Source organism: Typopeltis vanoorti, chromosome 5 (assembly GCF_054136105.1).
Source record: "Typopeltis vanoorti isolate ZY-2024b chromosome 5, IOZ_Tvanoo_1.0, whole genome shotgun sequence".
In the NCBI taxonomy this organism is placed as follows: Eukaryota; Metazoa; Arthropoda; class Arachnida; order Uropygi; family Thelyphonidae; genus Typopeltis; species Typopeltis vanoorti.
In genome coordinates, this window is record NC_143553.1 from 149,439,028 (window position 1) to 149,460,737 (window position 21,710).

Sequence of the window (21,710 nt, forward strand, 5' to 3'; positions counted from 1 at the left end):
AAACTCCTGGATAACTGCTGTTTTTTTTTTTTCGTTAGAGGGCGCCAAAAATAGGACTTTAGATCTTTTGTCTTGTGTAATTATATTGTTTCACTCACTCACTGTCGCGTTTACATGTGTGTTGTGCTCTGATGATGCTGAGTTGAAAATCAGCGAAATATTAGCGTTAATAAAACATCTTTGTTGATAAAAGTGTTTGTGGTGTTGTTAATACCGTGAAAAATAAATCATGAATAAAGAAAATGAACAAGGCGAGTTCAGAGTAGAGATAGGACAAGAACACAAAAATGGGTGAATCAACTGCTGAATACAAAGAGAAAGTTAAGACTGCTTCAAGTTCATCATGCATGCACTCGAAATCAAAGTATTATAATAATTGAATTAGAGACTAATTTTACGTGGATCGAAGATTGTAACCAAAAACGGATCCAGCTAAACACTGGCCTTATTAAATCAAAAGCATTAAGTCTTTTTGCAACCTTGAAAGAGAGAGCTATCAATGATGGAAAAGAAGAATTCCACATTAGTGCTAGGTGATTTGAGCGTTTCAAAAAGAGAAATAGCCTACATAATGTTCTAATCACAGGAGAAGCTACAAATGCAGATAAGGAGATATCCAGATTTTGAAGAAAATTGTGTAAGGAGACTACTGTGATCAACAAATATTTAATGTCGATGAAACCGGCCTTTTTTTTGGAAGCAAATGCCTTCCAAGACTTTTCTAGCCAAATCTGAGAAATCTCAGCCTAGTTATAAAGTTGCAAAGTCGAATGAAATCTGCTAGCAATATGCAAGCCATTTGGAAGCACATTCTTCCACATCGTGTAAATGACTTTAGAGGCTTTTCAAATGAATTTAAGTTAATTAAATCTCATTCTGAGAAGTTGAGTGATTCTGACATGCTAAATTTAGATGCACAGAGGAAGATATGAAGAAAATTTAATCACTGACAAGCCCAAAGAGGTTTCACAGAAACAATTTGAAAATAGTTTTCGTACAATCGAAGTTTTTAAGTGCTTAGAAACTGACACTGGTGAAGAGAGAGCCAGTAAAATTTGCAGAAGAGGCAATAGGGTCATACCGTCAGTTGGATGAAAAAAAGAAACAGAATGCTCGCCAAACTACGTTAGCTCAATTCTTTGTAAAGAAGCAGAATAATAAATTTATATTCTGAATATGTTTTATTGTCTTTCAGCTTCGTGGTTTTCCTTTAACTAGGCCTGAGACATACCCTAATTCTTTTATAAAAAAATTAGGGGTCAAAAAAGAAATCTGAGGAACGAATTATACATTTTCCCATATATTCGATTAGTGCGTTTTCTATTAATGAGCCTGTTTTAAAGAACACATTAGGCGCACTAATCGAGGGATTGCTGTACTGTACATTGTTATCAATTTCTTATGTACTCTCACGTGTCTTGGCTACTATGACAGCACAGGTGATTAAGTTTACATTATTAATCTCCAATCAATAGTTTTCCCAAAAATTATTCTATTACTTGTCAGCACTCTAATATTGTTGAATTTAACATTTTATGCATCTAAGGCACTTCTAAAGGAAGATGAGATGAGAAGGCACTTCTAACTGAATCAACCCACAAAGACTTTGGTCTTCCTCTGGGTCTCTTTCCTGCCATCTTGGCATTAAACAGCTGCTTTGCTAACCTATGTTTCCCCTTTCTATTTAAGTAGACATATACATCTTAGATTAGCTCTGCTGACACATTCTTGAATGCTAACAATGTCAAGTTCCTTTCTAATATCTTTATCTTTAATATGATTCTGCCACTGATGTTAATCTAGTCATCATTGATGCTATCTAATTTTTCTCAGAACGATCATATTTGTGGTTTCTAGTCTTTGATGAAGTGCTTTATTTCTCACCCAACTCTCAAAGGCATAACTTAAAACTGGTTTGAACACTGTCTTGTACTGCTAGTTTGGTATTTTGGCTAATTTCTTTCTTATTCCATATAAATTTATTCAACTGGCACCCTACCATACCAGCTTTGCTTATTCTGTTGTCTGTTTCCAAATTTAATTCGCCATCTCCACTAAAAACTGTGCCTAAATAGCTGAAATATTCTACTTGTTCTATAGGGTCTCCATTGAGAATGTATCTTTGATTTTAATGCCAAATTTTACAGCTGTTATACAAGTTAATTAGAGAACCCTGGAGCCTTGCACTGGATATGTTTAAGAGTACATCATCATCTGCATAAAGCAAAGAGCCAAGTTTGATATCTCCAATTCTAACAAAACTTAATGCCACTTTCTTTCATAATGTGATTCATATAGATAATGATTATTATTATTGTTCCGGGCAACTCCAAGGAGTCGACAGACTCATCGAGGGAGGCCCTAACATCATGTCAAGAACAACTATTCGACATTGACACAGTATCTATCATACCTGGCCTTGAATTCATTCATGGTCGTAGCACCCACAACAGACTCTGGAAGCTTATTCCACTCATTCACCACTCTCCAAGTAAAAAACCTAGCTCTAACTCCCTTGTCAACCACGCTCTTGCCCAGCTTCAATGCATGGCCCCTAGTCCTCCCACCACCAGTCATATTTTCAAAAATATCTTCTGGATCAATCTTATGAATGTCTCAATCATATCACTCCTCCTTTGCCTATTGTCCAATCTCTGCAACGCACAAATCTTCAACCTATTCTCATAAGGTTCATTCCACAGACCTTCTATCATCTTGGTCACTCGTCTCTGGTTCCTCTCCACTTCCTCCCCATCACGAAGAAACCCTGGTGCCCATAACTGGGCACAGTAGTCCAGATGGGGTCTTATCAAGGCTCGATACAGAGGAACAACAACTTGTTTGTCTCTGCATATTAAAGTATTTTTCAGAAGCCAAGTGATTTGATGAGCTGATTTAGTCACTTTTGCAATGTGTCCCCTAAACTTCAATTCCCTATCCACCAACACTCCCAAATCACTGGCCTCATCAATCTCCTGGAGTACGGTTCCACCAATGTGATATACTACTGCTGCTATTCTTTTCACCCCAAAGTGCATAACCTTACACTTTGTCACATTAAATTGACATCCATTTTTCCCAGCCCAGTCCCCCAAACTATCCAAATCATCCTGTGCACTCACAATTGCTCTACCCAACTTTGCATCATCAGCAAACAAGTGAACACTTCCTCTCAAATCCTTTCCTATATCATTGATGAACAAATTGAAAAGCAGTGGTCCAAGAACAGAGCCCTGCGGCACACCACTAGTCACAAGCTGTCTTTTAGACTCCACTCCTGCATAAACCACTCTCTGGTATCTCTCCATCAACCAACCTCCTATCCATCTCACCAACCCTATATCTATCCCCATCTGCTCCAGTTTACTGATTAGGGTTCCATGTGGTATCCTGTCAAAGGCCTTGGCAAGGTCCAGTAGTATCACTGTAAACCCATTACCCCTATCCAGTTCAGCCGTCACTGTGTTATAAAACGTGAGCAAGTAACTGAGGCATGATCTACCCTTCACAAAACCATGTTGTCCCCCCTCCTCATACAATATCCCATTTTCATCTATCCAATCCTGTATTCTTTTATTGACTAATTTCTCTAAGACCTTGACAATGATTCCTGATATGCTAATCGGTCGGTAATTTACAACAGCAGTCTTGGAACCACCTTTATGCAGTGGAACTATTTTCCCCTCTTTCCACCCCCTTGGGACTAACCCAGACCTGAGACTCAAATTAAACAAAATGGTCAAGGGTACTGACAATTCTTTAGCTGCTTCTCATACGACACAAGCTGGTATACCATCCAATCCCACGGATGTATTGACATTGAGTTTATGCAATAGACTACTCACCTCCACTTCATTCATATAATTGACATTGAGTTTATGCAATAGACTACTCACCTCCACAATTCCCATATAATCTATCTGGTTTACTCGTTTCTGCAATGTCACCACTTGGATGATATATACTTGCAAAGTGCTCACTCAGTAACTCAACTATATCAACTGATTCAGTTACCTCCCTACCATCGGCAAAGATGATGAATAAGAGCGAAGATAAACATCCTTGTCTTACCCCTGATTTTATATCAAACTATATTCCTGTATTCTTCAATTCTAACTGCCGACTAACAACTTAAATATAGACTATGCAGTGCTCTGTATAATGTTTCATTTTATATTGTCATACCCCACGTGCCCTCGAGAGCACAGAGATCTGACATATGCCAGTTTACAGGCCGAAGTTACCCTGTGAGAATGGCCAGTCCTCAGCAGAGTGCCAGCAGCATCGAATGATTGTCCCCTTCCAACTACTAATTGCGCTCAGACTTGCTTAACTTTTTGCATGAGCCATTAGTAGCAGAAACTCTACAAATCAACCAACCTTTGCTAGTATAATGTTTCATTTACTGCATATATAATTGTAATGTTTAGAAAAGCTTTCCCCTGGACATTTTGTTGTATGCCTTTTCCAAATTCAACAAAACCGAAGTACAGATCCTTCTTATATTCCTATGATTTTTCAACTATTTGTCATAAAGTGAAAATATTATTTTAACCACTAATTGCCCTGAACAAGTTTCTCTTCCATAAATCTTAAATGGAATACTTAGTAGAGAAATTCCATAATTCTCACAATCAGCCTTATTCACTTTTTTTATACATGGGAACTATGATATCTTTAGTCCAATTGTCTGGAATTAGAACCTTCTGGCTAGACCAGAGGTGGCCAACCTATGGCGCATCGCATGATTAGAAGTGGAGCACTGAACCCTAGAGAAAAATTTTAAAAAATTTCTATACGATTTATATATATATATATATATATATATATAAACACACAATTAACCTACCACCGAATTCTAGAGTGTGCACTTATTATACTTGTTTGATCTTGAAGCAACAGGCACCGGCAAATGCTGACATGCGTCACCAGTTACTCAATCAGTTTACAGCTGACTCTCGTGTCATAACGTTCGATGAACTTTTGATTCGATGTGACTGAACAATCCCGCGTTTTCAAACTTATATGTTTTTATTAACAGTTCTTTAAGTTTAAGATAAGATTTCTGTTTTCATGAAGGCTTAATATAGTTCTGTAAATTTAAAAATAAATTTTTTCATTTTGAACGCGTATCTCAAGTTCTTTCCCGCTCCCCTAATTTGCTGATTACTGAAACCTGCAATTATTCAGTGTATTTGTATGTGTGGGTTTTTATGTTTTTTTTTTTTTTTTATACAATATCTTTCCTTTTTATTTATATATAGTAAGTCTATTCCTAAAATTTAACTGATCATTAGCAAAGCTTTCATAATGAGGATGTTTGGGTTGTGTGTGTGTGATTGCCAGCTGATCGACTGTTTTATGGCAGGAAGCGATCTCGTATTTCATTGGACATAATATATTACGAGAGAGAGACGAAAACTCTATGAAAAAAAAAAAATGATTTTTAAACTTATAGAACTGTATTAGGCCTTCATGAAAACAGGAATCTTATCTTAAACTTGTAGAACTGCTTTTGAATGTTCATAATGTTAAAAACGATAAAATAATTTAATAATTTAAATAAATTATTTAATAATAAGCTTTACTTTTTGAGATAATTTTTTTTACAGTTATCCACTACTTTGCAAAAGAAAATGAGCAGAAGAAAAGCAGAAGGTGATAGCAAAAAAGGCATGATCTTAACAGACACTATAGAAAACATCAAGCTGAATTAGAAGAAAAACTGAAGTTAGTTTCTGGGTCTGAGTTGCGGAAAGAATATGTGGTTAAGAAAAAGGAAGAAATAAAAAAAGAGACAAAATATACAGGGTGTTCGGGATAAATTTGACATATTTATAATTAATTATATTTTTCCGTAAGTTACATGTATTAACACACACTTCTCTTCATTTAAAAGTTTGAACCCTTCTTCATTCATATACAAGATGTCAGAAAGGATGGATAGCTGGAACCCACCTGAATCATGGAAGAGAATAACTTCTATCATGATGATTCGTGCCCGCCATCAAAATAAGGATATTACGACTGCTGCCCAATGCTCCCTGAATACAGTAAAAACAATCAGGCATGAACTAGAGACTTGCAATGGTGACTACGAGGATGTAGCAAGAAGAAAGATCCCTAGCAGACGATCTGATTGCGTTCGTACAGCAGAATTCCTCGCAAATCTGCAGGAACAGGTGTTGAAGAACCCTGGCATTGGAATTCGGGCTTTGTTTGTGGAGTTGCTAACTGTAGTCAAGCCCTGGATAACAAGGGTAGCCAATGGTAGGCCGTATGTATGGCAGCAGGATTCGGCCCCTTGCCACACCTCTGGGAAAAGTCAAAAATGGTTGTCTGAAAATTTCTACGACTTCACCAGTCCAAATGTTTGGCCTCCAAACTCCCCAGACCTTAACCCCATGGATTATTTTGTATGGGGCGCAGTTGAAAAAGACACCAATCGCACTTCCAGTAATACAAAAGCCCAGTTAATGGATAAAATTAAAACAGTTTTTGCGGCCCTTCCCAGGGAGACTGTAGCATCAACTTGTTCGAGGTTCCGAAGCAGAATTGAAGCTGTGATCGATGCTAATGGTGGTTATTTTGAGTAAATCTTGTTGATAGTATTGTAATTAACTCTGCCTGTAATGTTTTTTTGTCAATTCATTAAATTTAATAGATACAAAGAAGATTTTCTTTTTCCTTACGAAACTGTCAAATTTATCCCGAACACCCTGTATTTGTGAAAAGAAGTTGTGAAAGTGTGGCAATACTGGACGTGTCTTATGAAATTGCCTTTGTGTTGGCTAAAAAACACAAGCCTTTCTCTGATGGAGAGGAAGTTGTTAAGCCCTGTCTCGAAAAATTTGCAAAATGTCTTGGTGATAAGAATGTTGAAAGAAAAGTAAACCAAATTGCTCTGTCCGAGCAAACAATTACAAGACGCATCGAAGAACTTTCCCATGATGTTAATGAGCAATTGAAAGACCATGTTCATGCTTGTTCTTTCTTTTCTTTAGCCTTGGACGAATCAGCTGACATATGTGATGTAGTCCAATTAAGCATTTTTATAAAAGGAATTGATGGTAATTTTAACATCTTTGAAGAACTTATCAGTCTTGAGTCACTTCATGGAAAAACAAGAGGGTCAGACATATTTGACAAAGTAAAGTCATGTCTAGAAAATCAACAACTAGATTCTAGCAAGCTCATCAGTGTTTGCACTGATGGAGCACCGTCAATGGTAGGTAGAGTTTCTGGGACTGTAACCTTACTTGAAAGGTTTTCAGGTCATTCTCTACTAAAGTATCACTGTATTATACATGAAGAATCTCTGTGTGGAAAAACTCTAAATTTGAAGCATGTTATGATACCAGTTGTAAAGTGTGTGAATAAAATTAGAGCAAGAGGGTTAAACAGAAGAGAATTCAGAGAATATTGTGAACTGCTAGATATGGAATATGGTGATCTCATCCTTCATTGTGAGGTTCGCAGGCTTTCTGAAGGACAAGTTCTCAGTAGATTTGGGAAGCTGAAAGAAAGTGTTCGTAATTTTCTGGAAGAGAAGGATGAGCTGCATGAGGAAAAAGCCCTGTTGTGTGATGGCAAATGGCTATTTGATTTAGCATTTTTAGTTGATGTTACCAGCCACCTCAATGATCTAAATTTGAAACTGCAAGGCAAGAACAAATTGTTTCCTAGCTTAGTAAATGACATCAGTGCATTCAAAATGAAATTAAAACTGTTCATCTCCCAGTTAGAAAACTGGGATTTAAGTCAATTTCCACATTTAAAAGAACATAGTGAATCTGTTGAAGATAATGGCAACTTTACAGAATATAGTGAGAAACCCAGATTATTGTAAGAGTTCTTTAACAGTCGTTTTAGCGATTCTACCGAAGAAGAAGACTGCATACTTGCATTTATAAATCCTTTTTCACTTACTGAACAAAAAAATCTCGACGAAGCCTAGTAACATACAAATTGAACTTATTGATCTCAAAACCAATTCTTTATTGAAAATGAAATTTAACGAACTTTCATCACACCCAGATGCTTCTGATATAATTAATTTCTGGTGATCGTTGCCCTATGAACATTTTCCAGACCTGAGAAAATTTGCTCAGAGTTATATCTGTCGTTTTGGAACTACATACAGATGCAAACAAACATTTTCATCAATGAAAATGATTAAGAACAAACTACGGTCACAACTGACTGATTCAAATTTGAAAAACTGTTTGATACTTTCTGTAACTGATTTAACTCCAAACACTACAAGCTTAGCAAAAGCAAAGCAATTTCAAAAGTCTCAATAAAATAATTTATGTTTATCTTGTCTTTATATGAAATCCTTTTATTTAAAACTGCTAAAAGTGTCTATATTACCATATATATAATAAATCATTTTATGCATAACTGTTAAATATATCCATATTACCATATTTTAAAAGGGCTGAAAAGTGTAAGTTTGCATGGTGCATATTAACTTAAAAATGAAAAAATTGATGCATGAACTATAAAAGGTTGGCCACCCCTGGATCAGACCCCCTATGAATATTGCAGTGTAGCAGCTGCAGAACATCATCTACCCCAGCTATCTTTTCACATTTCAAGTTTTTGATGGCTTTTTCCACTCGAGTATTGATATGTACTCCTGTTTTTTTTTTTTTTTTTTAAATACTTGATTTACACACACAAAAAGCCATGAGACCTATACCACATTAGTGTCATGTGTGGGCAAGAGGAATGTAAGAAAGGAGGAATTTGTTCACATTATCTTGAACAGCTCAGGGTTGTAATCTTTGGGGAAGGCAGAATGGGAGAGAGGAGACTGCTCCAAAGGACAGAGGTAGATGGAATGAAAGAGGAGGCAGTGAAATTGGTTCACAGAGTTTCAAGATGGAGTGGGAAAGAGTGTTCATTAGGAGTGGCTCTTGTTTTAATGATTTTGGAGGAGAGTGGAAGAAATAATAGTGGCCAATTCAACAAAGCAGTGTCATGAAAGCATCTGTAGAAGAGACACAAGGCCGAAACTGAACATTTGCGAGACATGAGAGGGATTGAAATGGGTATGTGAGAGAGGGATTATTAATTAGCTGGAATGCCCACTTCTGGACAGAATCTTGAGCAATCTTAGAGAGGATTTTGGTGCATCACCCCAAATATGGGAGCAATATTCCATGGCTGGGTGGATTTGACTTTGTAAAGAGTTGGCAGCTGGAGGTGTAAAGTAGTGTCTTATGCAAAAAAAGTACACCAAGTTTTTTAGTGGTTGCAGAAGTAATAGTTGAAACGTGTCAGGAAAGACTGGAGGTGCAGATCAGTACAAGAAGAGAAATTTGATCGTGTTTGGATATCTCAGTATTATTGAAGGTTTCGCATTCAGCTTGAAAATTTTCTATTATGGGTTCTGTACCTGACTGTTTCATTTAACAGTCTTACAAAGTAATTACTCCAGACATTTAGGATATCCTTAACTTCAGTTTATCATTTTAACAGTACTCTTTCTTCCATTTCTAAGCTTTATCAATAGCCTACAGAACATTGTCACATTCCTGATATTTATATTCTTACTGAAGTTTTACCATGACTTTAGTTTAGCTACTTTAACACACAGCTTAGATCTTTTACATTTTTCTCTGCATTATTTCAGAGAATCTGGTGACATATTTGCTAGGAACTTTTGGTATGCTTTCTTTTTCTGGGATGCTTCTTTAACACCAAAGCATTTTTATTTTTCTATCTTTGCAGATGACTTCGCCTTCCGTGGAGCCATAATCACAAATGAATTTCACTGTCCATTTTCTCATATTGAACTTTGCCCATATAACTCTACTTGAAACCATTCTTCTTATTATTTTTTTTGTCTTCTTTATCTCAGTGACGCCAATTATGTCCGTACTTCTCCCTTTCTGCAAAGTAGATTTACTTTCCATTAGTGCTCCTTATATTGATGGTAGCTATTTTTGTTTTTCTGATATTGGGTTTCTTCTTCTTCTAGACGTTAAGTTGGAGTTTATTCCAGTAACTGACTTTTCATTGTTTGTACTGGTTCCCTGAAGAAAAGAGTGGAGGCCTTGTTTAACAGGGCAATGCCCCAGCCAGCATGAAATCTCATCATGCTGCACCATCGTTGGATTAAGCCGATAGAGAGTATAATTTGGTCAGCTAAGTCCCAAACTGCAACCCATTCTTGTTCGTTTAGTATCCAGTACACATCTACAAATGGAGTGCTCCACATGAAGATGAAAATTAGACATTAGGTCAGAAACCAATCAGTTTTCCACATTCCTTAAAGGTGATGTGGTGGTCTTCTCCCAGTTATATGGCTTTGACCCTTAAGCGATCCTATATTGTACATGAAACTAGTAATTATTATAATAAACTGTGATTTGTTCAACCAACATTTCTCATATATTAAATATACTGGACATTAACTTCAAAATAACAGACTAATTTGGAGAAAAATTGTTAATAAGAAGTTACTATCATATCATGTACACCTCATATCCTCAAGGGGTGTACATGATATGATAGTACTACATGAAAAATTTACATCATCACTAACTTCCTATCTACAATTTTCCTCCAAATCAGTCTGTTACTTGTCAAGACTGCAACATTATCAGATCTTATATTTCTATCTTTTAAGGCACTTTTTACAGTATCAATCAACCTATTTTGGTCTTCCTCTAGGTCTTTTTTCCTGCCAACCTAGCAGAGAACACTCCTTTTGCTAATCCTTCCTCACCCATTCTGTTTAAGTGACCATACCACCTGAGATTAGCACTGCTAATGCAGTCCTGAATGCTGACAATGTCAAGTTCTTTCCTAATATCCTCGTTTTTAATATGATATCGACGCCATCTGTTTATGCCAGTAATCTTTCTCAGGACTCTCATATCTGCGGTCTCTAGTCTTTGGTCAAGTGTTTAATTTCTGACCCAGCTCTCAGATCCATAAGTTAAAATTGGCTTCAGCACTGTCTTTTATACAGCTAATTTAGTGTTTTGACTAATTTCTCTCTTATTCCATATAAATTTATTCAGTTCGCTTCCTGCCCATACGTGTTTTGTTGATTCTGTTGTCTATTTCCATATTTAATTTACCATCTTCACTAAAAATCGTGCTAAATAGCTGAAATGTTTCACTTGTTCTACATTCAAATTGCAGTTGATATTTTCAATGCTCATGCTTATTTTCATTGTCTCTGTCTTATTATTGCTAATCTTCATACCATATCTATTACAACAGGTATTCAATTTATTCAGAGAATCTTGTAGACTTGTAGCAGACTTATTTAGAAGTATAACTTCATCCGCATAAAGCAAAGAGCTGACATCGACATCTCCAATTTTGATGTCAGGTTCAATACCACTTTCTTCATAATGTGATCCATATAGATCGGGGGTCTTCAACATATAACCAGCAGAGCTCTTTGTCGTGGCCATTCAGCCATTTTGAAAAAATAACTACTTAACGCAATTAAATAAAAAATAATTTCAATAAAGCCCACAGGACACTAAGCTATACTGCGATATTTAGAACTGTAAGATGCTTTCCAAAGGAATGCTGTGCATTTTATACTTCACATAAAATCCTATAAAAATAAATATTAAATAGACATGCTTCTTCAGTCATCTACCAGTGGCAAGCGATACTTAAGTACAAGTACTAACGTCGCAGGTAGATGGCAGAAGCAGTAGTTCATTTGAGTGAGCTGTCGTGGGTTCTCGATACTTCGTTACTTTCATATAAATACAAGAGGATCTCATCCACAGTCAGTCGTGAACAGCGTGATATTCGTGAATAAGTGCATGCAGGTTCGTCGTGTCAGCCATAGCCTATTGTGATTTTATATTTCCCGACTTTTTTTATTAGTGTGAGACATATTCAGTGGATAATAACCATTACACGACCATTTTGGATCATTTTTTGGGTTCACCTTCCATCACTATGGCGTCTACAAGTAAAAAGAGTAAATCAAGTGATTCTTTCGGGATTTTAATGAAAAGTGAACCAATTTGTACTTTTTTGTGCCGATTGATGATAAGCAAGTGTTTAATTTGTCGTGAGTCAGTGTCAGCATCAAAAGAATACAATATAAATCAACACAAGACAAAGCACGTTTCCAAATTCGATCACCTTCAAGGACAGCTGAATCGTCTCCAAATTGATTTAAAATGCCAGCAGAGTACGTTTAAAAAGAAGAGGGAAGAGAGCGAAACGTGGGTCAAAGTAAGTCATGTAATAGCTGAAAAAATTGCTAAAAAATCAAAAGTCTTCTTGGACAGCGAGTTTCTGAAAGAGTGTCTCATAGCTGCTGGGAAAATTCTGTGCCCAAATAATAAGGAAGTGATTAAAACACCGAGTTTGTCTGGGCTAACTGTAGCACAACATGTCAAAGAACTTGCCAATGATATTGAAGGAACTTTAAAAAATCAGTAGTCTGAATTTACGTAATATTCACTTGCTTTAGATGAGAACACAGATGTGAAGGATACAGCAAAACTGGCTATCTTTGTCCATGGCATTGTTCAACAATACACTGTGACCGAAGAACTGCTAGTGCTCATACCTATGAAGGGAACGATGAAAGGCACTGATATTCTTGAAGCCACCAAGAAAACGCTCCAGCATTCCAACCTCAGCTTAACCAGCCTCAAGGGTGTGGTAACTGATGGTGTCCCTGCTATGGTGGGAAAGAACGAAGGGTTTATTGCGCTGCTACAGAAAGAACCGGAACTAGAAGGAAAAGATTTTGTTTATTACTACTGTTTAATCCACCAGGAGAATTTGTGCACAAAAACTATTGGATTTGAGAATGTCATGAAAGTTATTGTGACGTCATCATTAATAGGGCAACAGGGCTAAATCATTATCAATTCCAAGAGTTTTTGACCCAAGAGTGTGAAGTGGATCACGGCGATGTGGTTTATTATAGTGATGTGCATTGGTTGAGCAGAGGGAAGGTTCTTAAAAGTGTCTTTGACTTAAGGAGCAAAATACAGAAGTTCATGCAAACCAAGGGAAAGCCGATTGTGGAATTCAATGATCCGAAGTTGATGACAGACTTTGCCTTTGTGATGACATCTCGTTGCATATGAATGACTAAATACGCGGCTTCAATCCAAAGATCAACTGATGCACGCTCTGTTTGATCACATTGTAAAATTCGATGTAGCATCATAATTCTTACAATGTTTAATTGCATCGATTTTACAGGAGTCACATCCGAAATTCAAAGAATTGTAAACTTGTATATAATAGATGTAAATAATAATATCAGCCCATATAAAATTAGCCAAGAAAAATTTACATGATACTGTAGATAGAAGATATATGAGTGTGTATTTCAAAAGAAAATCCCTTAGAGTGCAGAAGTATGTTAGAATTACCTACATAAGTAATACAAAATGCCCATCTGTAGAGACCCCAAGGAATTAAACATGCTAAAATAAAGTAAACAAGTATCTAAAAACAGAAGTTTAGGGGCAATTACCTTAGAGTTCGGAAATATATTTGATGTATCATTTGGTATAGGGTAGAATGGAAATCCATTGTAACCAAAGCAGTCCGACACCGCCGTCAAGGTCGATAGCAAAAGGGCCAGTATACATCAGAAGCTGTTACGCTATACTGAAAAGGGGATTAAACTACACTTCAGGGAGATAGAAGTCGGAACTTTCTAGAAGGAAAGGAGTTAGCACGTGATAGGTATGGGGATCTCAGACCTTAATTCAAAGTTTGTGCGGAAATATCTGGGGTCTAAGAAACTTCGCGCAGGGTCCCACGAGAGGCGAAATAAAAAGGTCAGCAATGGACTGACAGGCATCAACTAAGGTGAATCGACTATTGTGCATCGGGAGATTTGACGCCAAGAGAAGAGGGGGAGGTCGATCTATGGAATCCCGGTGAATTCGTGGAGGGTAACCGGAGGCGAAACCTTATAAAGCAAGTAGCAGCTCAGGAACCGGATAACAAGGCTTTGACCGTCAGACCGTACGTCCTGTGCCTACAACACTGAAAGATCGAGCACCAGCCCTGCAAGAAATTCTAGAGGAGAACACAGTTTCCATGGCGCATCTGAAGCGATAGAGCAAGCCTTAACAAATGGATGGGGGATCCAGAATAAGCCCGAAGAGAAGATACGACTAAAGTGCAATTGTGCCTACGAAAGAATTAATGTGAGTTGAATTTTTTGTTGAAAACTTTCTCTTACTTATGATGTGAAGGACTGTTTTGGATAGACTGAATTCTTAGGATTGAAAGATGTAATAGATTGAAAACTTATTAGCATGAAGTGAATCTGCTTTTTAGAATAATTGAAAGGATATTAATGAAAGTTTAAGCTTACGTTGTATTACATTGAAATGGTTTAAAAGAACTGATAAGAAAATTATAGAATTTAGAATTGTAATAGTATGAAAAGTTAGTTGCTAAGTGAGTCTTACATTTTTTTGTGAAAGTTAGAATTGGAGATTTTATTAGTCAAAGCATGATAATTCTTAGATTGTAAATGGGATGATAGTTATTTGATATATATAGAATTAATTGTTTGATGATTTATGTCTTTGATGTTTATAACATGCCTAAGAGTTGTCCTATATGATGTTTTAATTTTGATACTTAGCCTGAGAGGAAATGATAGTAACATCATTTAAGTGTATAAATTGTATTACTGTCTTAGTCTAAATAAATATGTTTGTTTTATTCATAAGAAGTGCCGTCTGATCTTTTTTTAGCAACTGTAAGTATAAGTATAATATACTGAAAGTAGAGAAAAGGAATTAAGATTAACTGACTATATAGAAAGGTAACGGATAAGGATAAAGTATAATAAAGTTAACGAAGGAAAATATAGGAACCAAGTATAAAGAAATCGACAGACAGATCAATAGATAGATATATTACAACATCGATATACAAATTAAAGAAACATTAGTAAATCTACATTAAATAAAGAACATAGAAATATTACAATGGCACAGTAACAATATATTAAATCAAGAAACAAGGAAATTAACAAAATCAAAGCTTTTGTGGCCAAGCTCAAACTTTGGGAAGCACAACTCACAAAAAAAGACTCAACTCGTTTTCAGCTTCTCGCCAAGTCCAACTGTTCGTCTCTTGATGAATACACTACAAAATTAGCCTTGTTACGAAGTGAGTTCGAAGAGAGATTTAGTGATTTTCGTAACCAACAGTCTTCTTTAGATTTATTTTCAATGCCATTCAGTGTCAATGCAGCCAAAATGCCAGGCCCAGTACATATGGAGCTGCTTGAACTCCAAAACAACTCTTCTTTGAGAGAAAATTGCTTACATTTTACAAAGAGTATATTTCTGAAGACGTATTCCCTAATCTTTGCCAGCATGCTTTGAAGATGTGCTCTTTGTTAAGAAGCACATATACTTATGCGAGCAGTTCTCCAGAATGAAGCATTTGAAGTCCAAGATAAGAAATCAGATTACAGACCAACATCACCAGAATACTCCGAGCATAGCAACTTCTAACATCGAGAAGCTGGTCAAGGAAAAGCATTGCCAAGTTTCCCATTGACATTATAAAAAATGAATGTTTTCTTCATTAAATTGTCTTTTTTCAAGTGTTGACTGTATTTACTTATTATGAACCCATCTCCTAGCTACAATATTCAATATTCAAGCTGAGTTTGTTTATTTTTATAAGATTTTATGTAAAGTATCAAATGCACAGGTTTCCTTGTAAATCTGGAAAGCACCTTACAATTCTAAATACTGCAGTATAGCTCAGTGGTCTTCATTGAAATTTTTAATGCGGTCTGCACTATCTGAAAAGTTGAATTCCCCTGATATAGATAATGAATAACAGAGGGGATAATGTACATACTTGTCTGACAACGGATTTAACATTAAATCATTTTCCTGTACTTCAATTCTAACTGCTGACTTACAACTCAAATAAAGACTAAGTATTGCTTCATATAATGCCTCATTGACACCATATAACTGTAGCGTATTGAATAGCTTCTCTCTTGGCACCTTGTCATATGCCTTTTCCAAATCGACAAAACTTAAATACAGATCTTTGTTATATTCCCATGATTTCTCCACTATTTGTCGTAAAGTGAAGTTCTGATCCTGACAGCCTCTATTTGACCTGAATCCAGCTTGTTCTTCACCAAGCTTTTCTTCCACAATTCTTCTCAACCATTTCTCAAGTATACTTGCATATATCTTACCAGGAATAGTCATTTCCTACTGTGCTATTTAGATCCCCAACAAGGACCAACTTTTCCTTTTTCATTGTGTCAGTAGTTTTCTCTAAAGCCTCAAAAAATTCCTCCACTTCTATCTTAGCAAAACCTTCTGTGGAACCATAGGCATAAATAAGTCTCATTATCCAGTTCTACATTTGCACTGATATTTGTCCACATCACTCTACTTGAGACTGCCTGCCATTCAAGAAGATTGGCCTCTTATTTAGTGTTGAATACTATGGCCATGTTGAATACAAAGCCAATAAGAATACAATTTGGTTGGCTAAATCCCAATTTGCCAGCCCATCTGCGTTCATGTAGTGTACAGGTAGATACCTAACAGGGTGCACCACAAGAAGGTGAGATTGGACATTAGGTCAGAAGACCTGCTCAGTTCTCTGCATTCCTTTAAAGGCAATGTGGAGGTCTCCTCTCAGTTATATACAGTATTGACCCTTCAGCACCCCTAATGTAAACTTAATTGGATAAAATACTATTCACAGATCCCGTATATGTCCCTTGAAAGAGAATTTCAGGAAAGCGAGACTGTCTACAAATTTCTATGAAATTAAATTTTGCATGGAAGTGTATTCAAGAGGTCCGTGTCGTTAGCTGAGTAGCTATGCGCTTCACAACCATATGCCTGGGAAAGGAGTGTCCTGGGTTCGATTTCTGTTGCTGAAGTAAGGAGCTTAGGATCTTTTTCAGACATAGCCAAGTTAGCTGGTCTTGGACGTGGACCGCAGGGTTTTTCATCCTGCAAGCAGGTAAACCGGCCTTGAGAACGCACTGCTTCTACAGACATAATATACACCAGGAAGCATAGGGCTTGACCACCTTATTCTTGTACAGTTGTGGTTAAATGAATAGGAAAAAACCCTGAACACCGAAAGGTAAAAGAGGGGAAAAGAAAGAGGAAGGAGAAGTGTATTCAAGATTTAAATGAATTTATTTCATTTAACATGGGGATAATAATAGTGCACATATGCCTGGAAAATGTGCAGAGATAACAATGAAAAGTACTTTATATTTAAGTACTGTCTTTATTTCTTATGACAAGCCCCATTACCATTTAAAAATATGATCATTAGTTATCACATTCTTAGGAACAATTTCACACTTCTGTATTTAAACAAGTCATGAAGAAACAGGAACTAGAATAATTTTAACTCTCATGTAGTGACAATTACAAAACATGGTATTAAAAAAGATCTTCCCCACTGAAATATACTGCATTTCCAGAGACAAGTTCAACAGATGATATCCAATATCTAGGATATCAGGTATATTAAGAATACATTTTATACAAGGAATGCCATCAAGAAACCTTTGAAATAAAATAATTTAAAATAGCTTACTCTTAATAATTCCCTGTATCCAAGTCCTGGAAGTTTGGACTGCACTAAAGCCTGAAAAAATTCAAGCATGGCATTCAATGCAGCACCTGCAAAATTATCAGAGTCAATGAATATATATATATATATATATATATATATATAAATCATAAACATATAAAGAGAACAAAATCATATCTATCTGTACTGCAATAAAAAACAAATGATTTCCACATTCTGTACAGGTAGCCTGATATTTAGGACATTACATCAGTAATCTACTTTGAAGCTTTTCAATTATAAACCAGCAGAATCTTTGCTCATCCCCATAAATTTTTCCACTATCGAAAACCATTTTGATATTCAAATATGAGTCAGGTATATAAACTTCTCATCTCAATACCCATTAAGTAGTTTCAGTGGTTGTGCCAGATGGAATTGTCTATTAATTGCATGTGCTCTCTAGGAACAATTTATCTGGCTGGTCTATTTCATGGGATGAAAAAAAACCTTGCCATCTCTGTATGAGACTGACTAACTCACCTTCACTTGAAGTTATAAATGTTCCCAGCATCCTAGATGCCATTAAAATTCCAAGTCTTTCTAAGTGAAGGGCAAATGTCACAATTTCCCTGCACTATCAAGGTGAGTCTTAGAAGTAGCAGCAAGAATTCACCGCTATTGATTAGATGCTTTACAACTCTCAATCAAACTCTATCCCATTCCATCTTCCTTAATATATACTGCTTGGATAGAAGTCAATGGACACCACAGTGTGAGGAACAAACAGCCATAGCACTACCTTATTAAGATGTAGGACCTCTTTTCACTGCTATGACTGCAGTAATCCTATGGGGCATACTTTCCACAAGCATACGATGGTGATCAATAGGAATTTCACTATTCTTCCTGCTGGCATCTAACGAGGTCCTGAACTATTGACAGATAGACATCCCTTGACCTCACCCAATTCTCCAGTTCATTCCACAGATGTTCAATAGGGATGAGATAGGGCTCTGTGGAGTGTAGTCATGTTCATGTCCACAAACCATGCAGTTACAGCAGCAGCCTTATACATGGTGCATTGTCTTGCTACAGTTTAGATACCTCTCAGAGTTCAATGTTTGTGGTGCCACAAATAGAAGTCCGAGGTCAAAGCAGGAAAAACAGAACCATACCATCACACCTCCATCTCTGAATTTCATGGGTTTATGCACTCTGGTAAGAGATGTTCTGCCACACCCGTCCATCTGCTCGGTAGAGGGTGTAGTGCAATTCATCACGTCATAACACGGCTTTCCAAGCTTCTACATCCCATTGTACATGCTCTTTGTACCACCAAAGATGATGCTGCACATGCTGGTTTGGGTAATTTGAGGCTCGCATATTGCAACCCTACCATGGAAGCCCATGTTATGGGCCTCGGTTCTGAATGTTTTTGTGCAGATGTGTTCCAGTCAATGCTTGGAATTCTATATTCAATGTATCAGCCAACACCAATGAATGGTGGTTTTTACATATTATCCTTCATAGCACCCTACAGTCACATTCAGTGAGTGTGGTGGATCATCCACTGTGGGCAGCAGCAACACTTGCAGTTGACTCCCAATATAGTATCACCGATTGTTGACATGGGATGGCCCAATTTGTCAACCGTATGCGAAACAGATAATCCTGTAATGTGGCATCCTATCACAATGCCTCTTTCAAACTCCATCAGTTCCCTTCTCACAACCAGTTCATCTGGACGCAGTTGCACTGACTTGAGAGCATCATATTCTTCCAATTTATATGGCTACAAATTCATGGCTCGTTATATGGCACAATGCACCTTGTCCATGGAGGTTGGGTGGGTGCCACTGACTTCTTTCCAAGCAGTGTACGTGGCCAAATGGAATGTTATGAACAAACAACATATTCTATACCTAGCAAAGTAGTTAACGTTATCTCTAGTCAATTGCATGTTATCTAGCTTGGAAAAAACACTAGATTAAGATCTCCAGCACTTTTACTTTTGGCTAGAAAGTCCTTTCCTCATGTAACAGACTGATTCAAACTCTAATCTTTCTATTCAAAAGGTTCTGTGACTGCTAAATACACTACATAGGTGGTTAACTAACTAAAACTAATTCAGATAGGGACAGTAAAATTTGCTGGTTTACAATACACACTGGAATAGCTATTTTGTTAAGCCTGCACAATGTTGTCTGGAAAAAGAAAACATATGTGAACTTTAGAAAATATGAATCATTTTGCGCAATTAACAGACAAAACAGTCCTCATAGACTCAAGTACTTCGATCTTAATTCAAAACAGCCTAATCCAATCCCAACACAGGGATTATATGTAAGGAAATGAAAGTGCTTTTGCTTATTTCACTAGTACACTTAACAGTTTGATATTTACACCCAAGAGATTCTGCAATGATAAATATTTGCTACCACACACTAAATGTTACAGTGTGAAAAGTCCTAAAAACTTTCAAAATAGGTTATTAAATGTGAAATCTCTTGGGTGTAAATATTTGTCATTATTTGCTCTACTCATAGGAGCCTCTACTGTTCAGTTGATAACAATGATGCTCTTTGAATAGAAAGACTATTTAAAGAGCAGAATTGAAAGACTGGATTCAAATCTTGACCAGAATGCATAGAACCCTTATAAGTGCTTCTCAAATAAAGGTGAACTAACTTGATTCATATGGAGGTGGCTGGGATTTTTCTCCCTGAATTTCAGGTTTATTTCACAAAACAGGCTAACCAACCAAAGAAACGTGGCAATTAATAAACAAAACAGTCCTCATACTCATGTGCTTTGATCTTAAATCAAAACAGCCTAACCCAATCCCAACACAGGGATTATATGTCAGTAAATGAAAGTGCTTTTGCTTATTTCACTACACCTAACAGTTTTTAATATATAACTTAATTTAATTAATTTATATAATTTAATATATAACAGCTTTTCTATTAAGAATCAAAATTGCAAAAACACAAATAAATCTGCACAAACACTAAGTGGAAAAGATTAGACTGAAAACCTAAAGTCCTAGGTGGGATGCCCTTTATGGGTGCTTTTGGCTAGCCTTAGCTGTGTTGGAGGAGGGGGGGGGGGGCTAAGAATTACAGTTTCCCAAATTTGGGGAAGTTTAATACAACCATATTTATTAAGATTAGGTCAGTTTTTAATTCTGCTGCTGATTCTAAAAAAAAATCTTTCAAATTTGTACTTTTTGTGGTGTACTCTTTTTCCATTTGATCCTGTGCAAGGTATCCAAAATGCATGGTCAGCAATTCCTGGATTGCCATACTTATGGAGACAGTTATACCTTTTTATATTCTTCTAGGCAGATGTTAGCAGTTTGACCATAATATGATAAGTTGCAGGACCAAGGAACTTTGTAAACGCCTGGAACAGAGAGAAGAAGCAGAGGATTCTTGGCAGAGAGGATGAGGGTAGCCAATTGTAGATAAGGTTTAAATGCCATACAGAGATTGTACTTTTTTTTTTTAGAGTTTAGGCCATTTTTTCTGAGATGCCTTGGATATAAGGAATGTTATAAATTAATAAACAAAACAGTCCTCATTATCATTGTAATGTTATCATTACAATGATAACATTACTATAGTCAATATGTTGAGAGGAATGAGAGAAGGTGGGAGGAACAAATAATTTGTTGATCTTTTTGGCAAATTAACAACTAGACAGAAAAGTCTGGCAAATAAAGGAGAGCAGCAGAAAGATCGGTGTCGGCAGAACAGAAATTAGAGGCTTTATTAACCAGGGTTTTGATAACACCATATTATTGAGAGGGTGGATGATGGGAAAGTTTGAGTATGTGTGGGTGAGTTTTCTGTAAACTGAGAAGGAAAGGGTGCCATTGGGAAGACATTTGTATTCGGCAATAATTGTATTTTAATAGGTGATTCACTGAATGTTCGTTACTGTATTCCATTCCTATAACTGTTTGTGTGACGCTGAAGATGTACTATTAGTTTTAGTATGAAATATCTGTATCTTTATTAATTAAAAGTTATTACTATGGTCTCACATGTTCTTTTAATAATTATACTATGCCACAGGTACCTCTAAAAATAAGACGTAATTAGAGTATCTAGAAATAGAATGTCATTTTCTTTTTCTATAGC

At 36.4% G+C, this 21,710-nt stretch overlaps 1 protein-coding gene across 1 annotated transcript in view; it reads right to left on the reverse strand.

Annotated features, from left to right (window-relative positions):
- The window catches only part of Cand1 (Cullin-associated and neddylation-dissociated 1), a 414,848-nt gene that overhangs the window by 123,379 nt on the left and 269,759 nt on the right, over window positions 1-21,710 (reverse strand). The window contains exon 21 of the mRNA XM_090392833.1: window positions 17,587-17,672. Coding sequence (XP_090248959.1) covers window positions 17,587-17,672 — 86 coding nt within the window. The remainder of the gene's footprint in view (window positions 1-17,586; window positions 17,673-21,710) is intronic.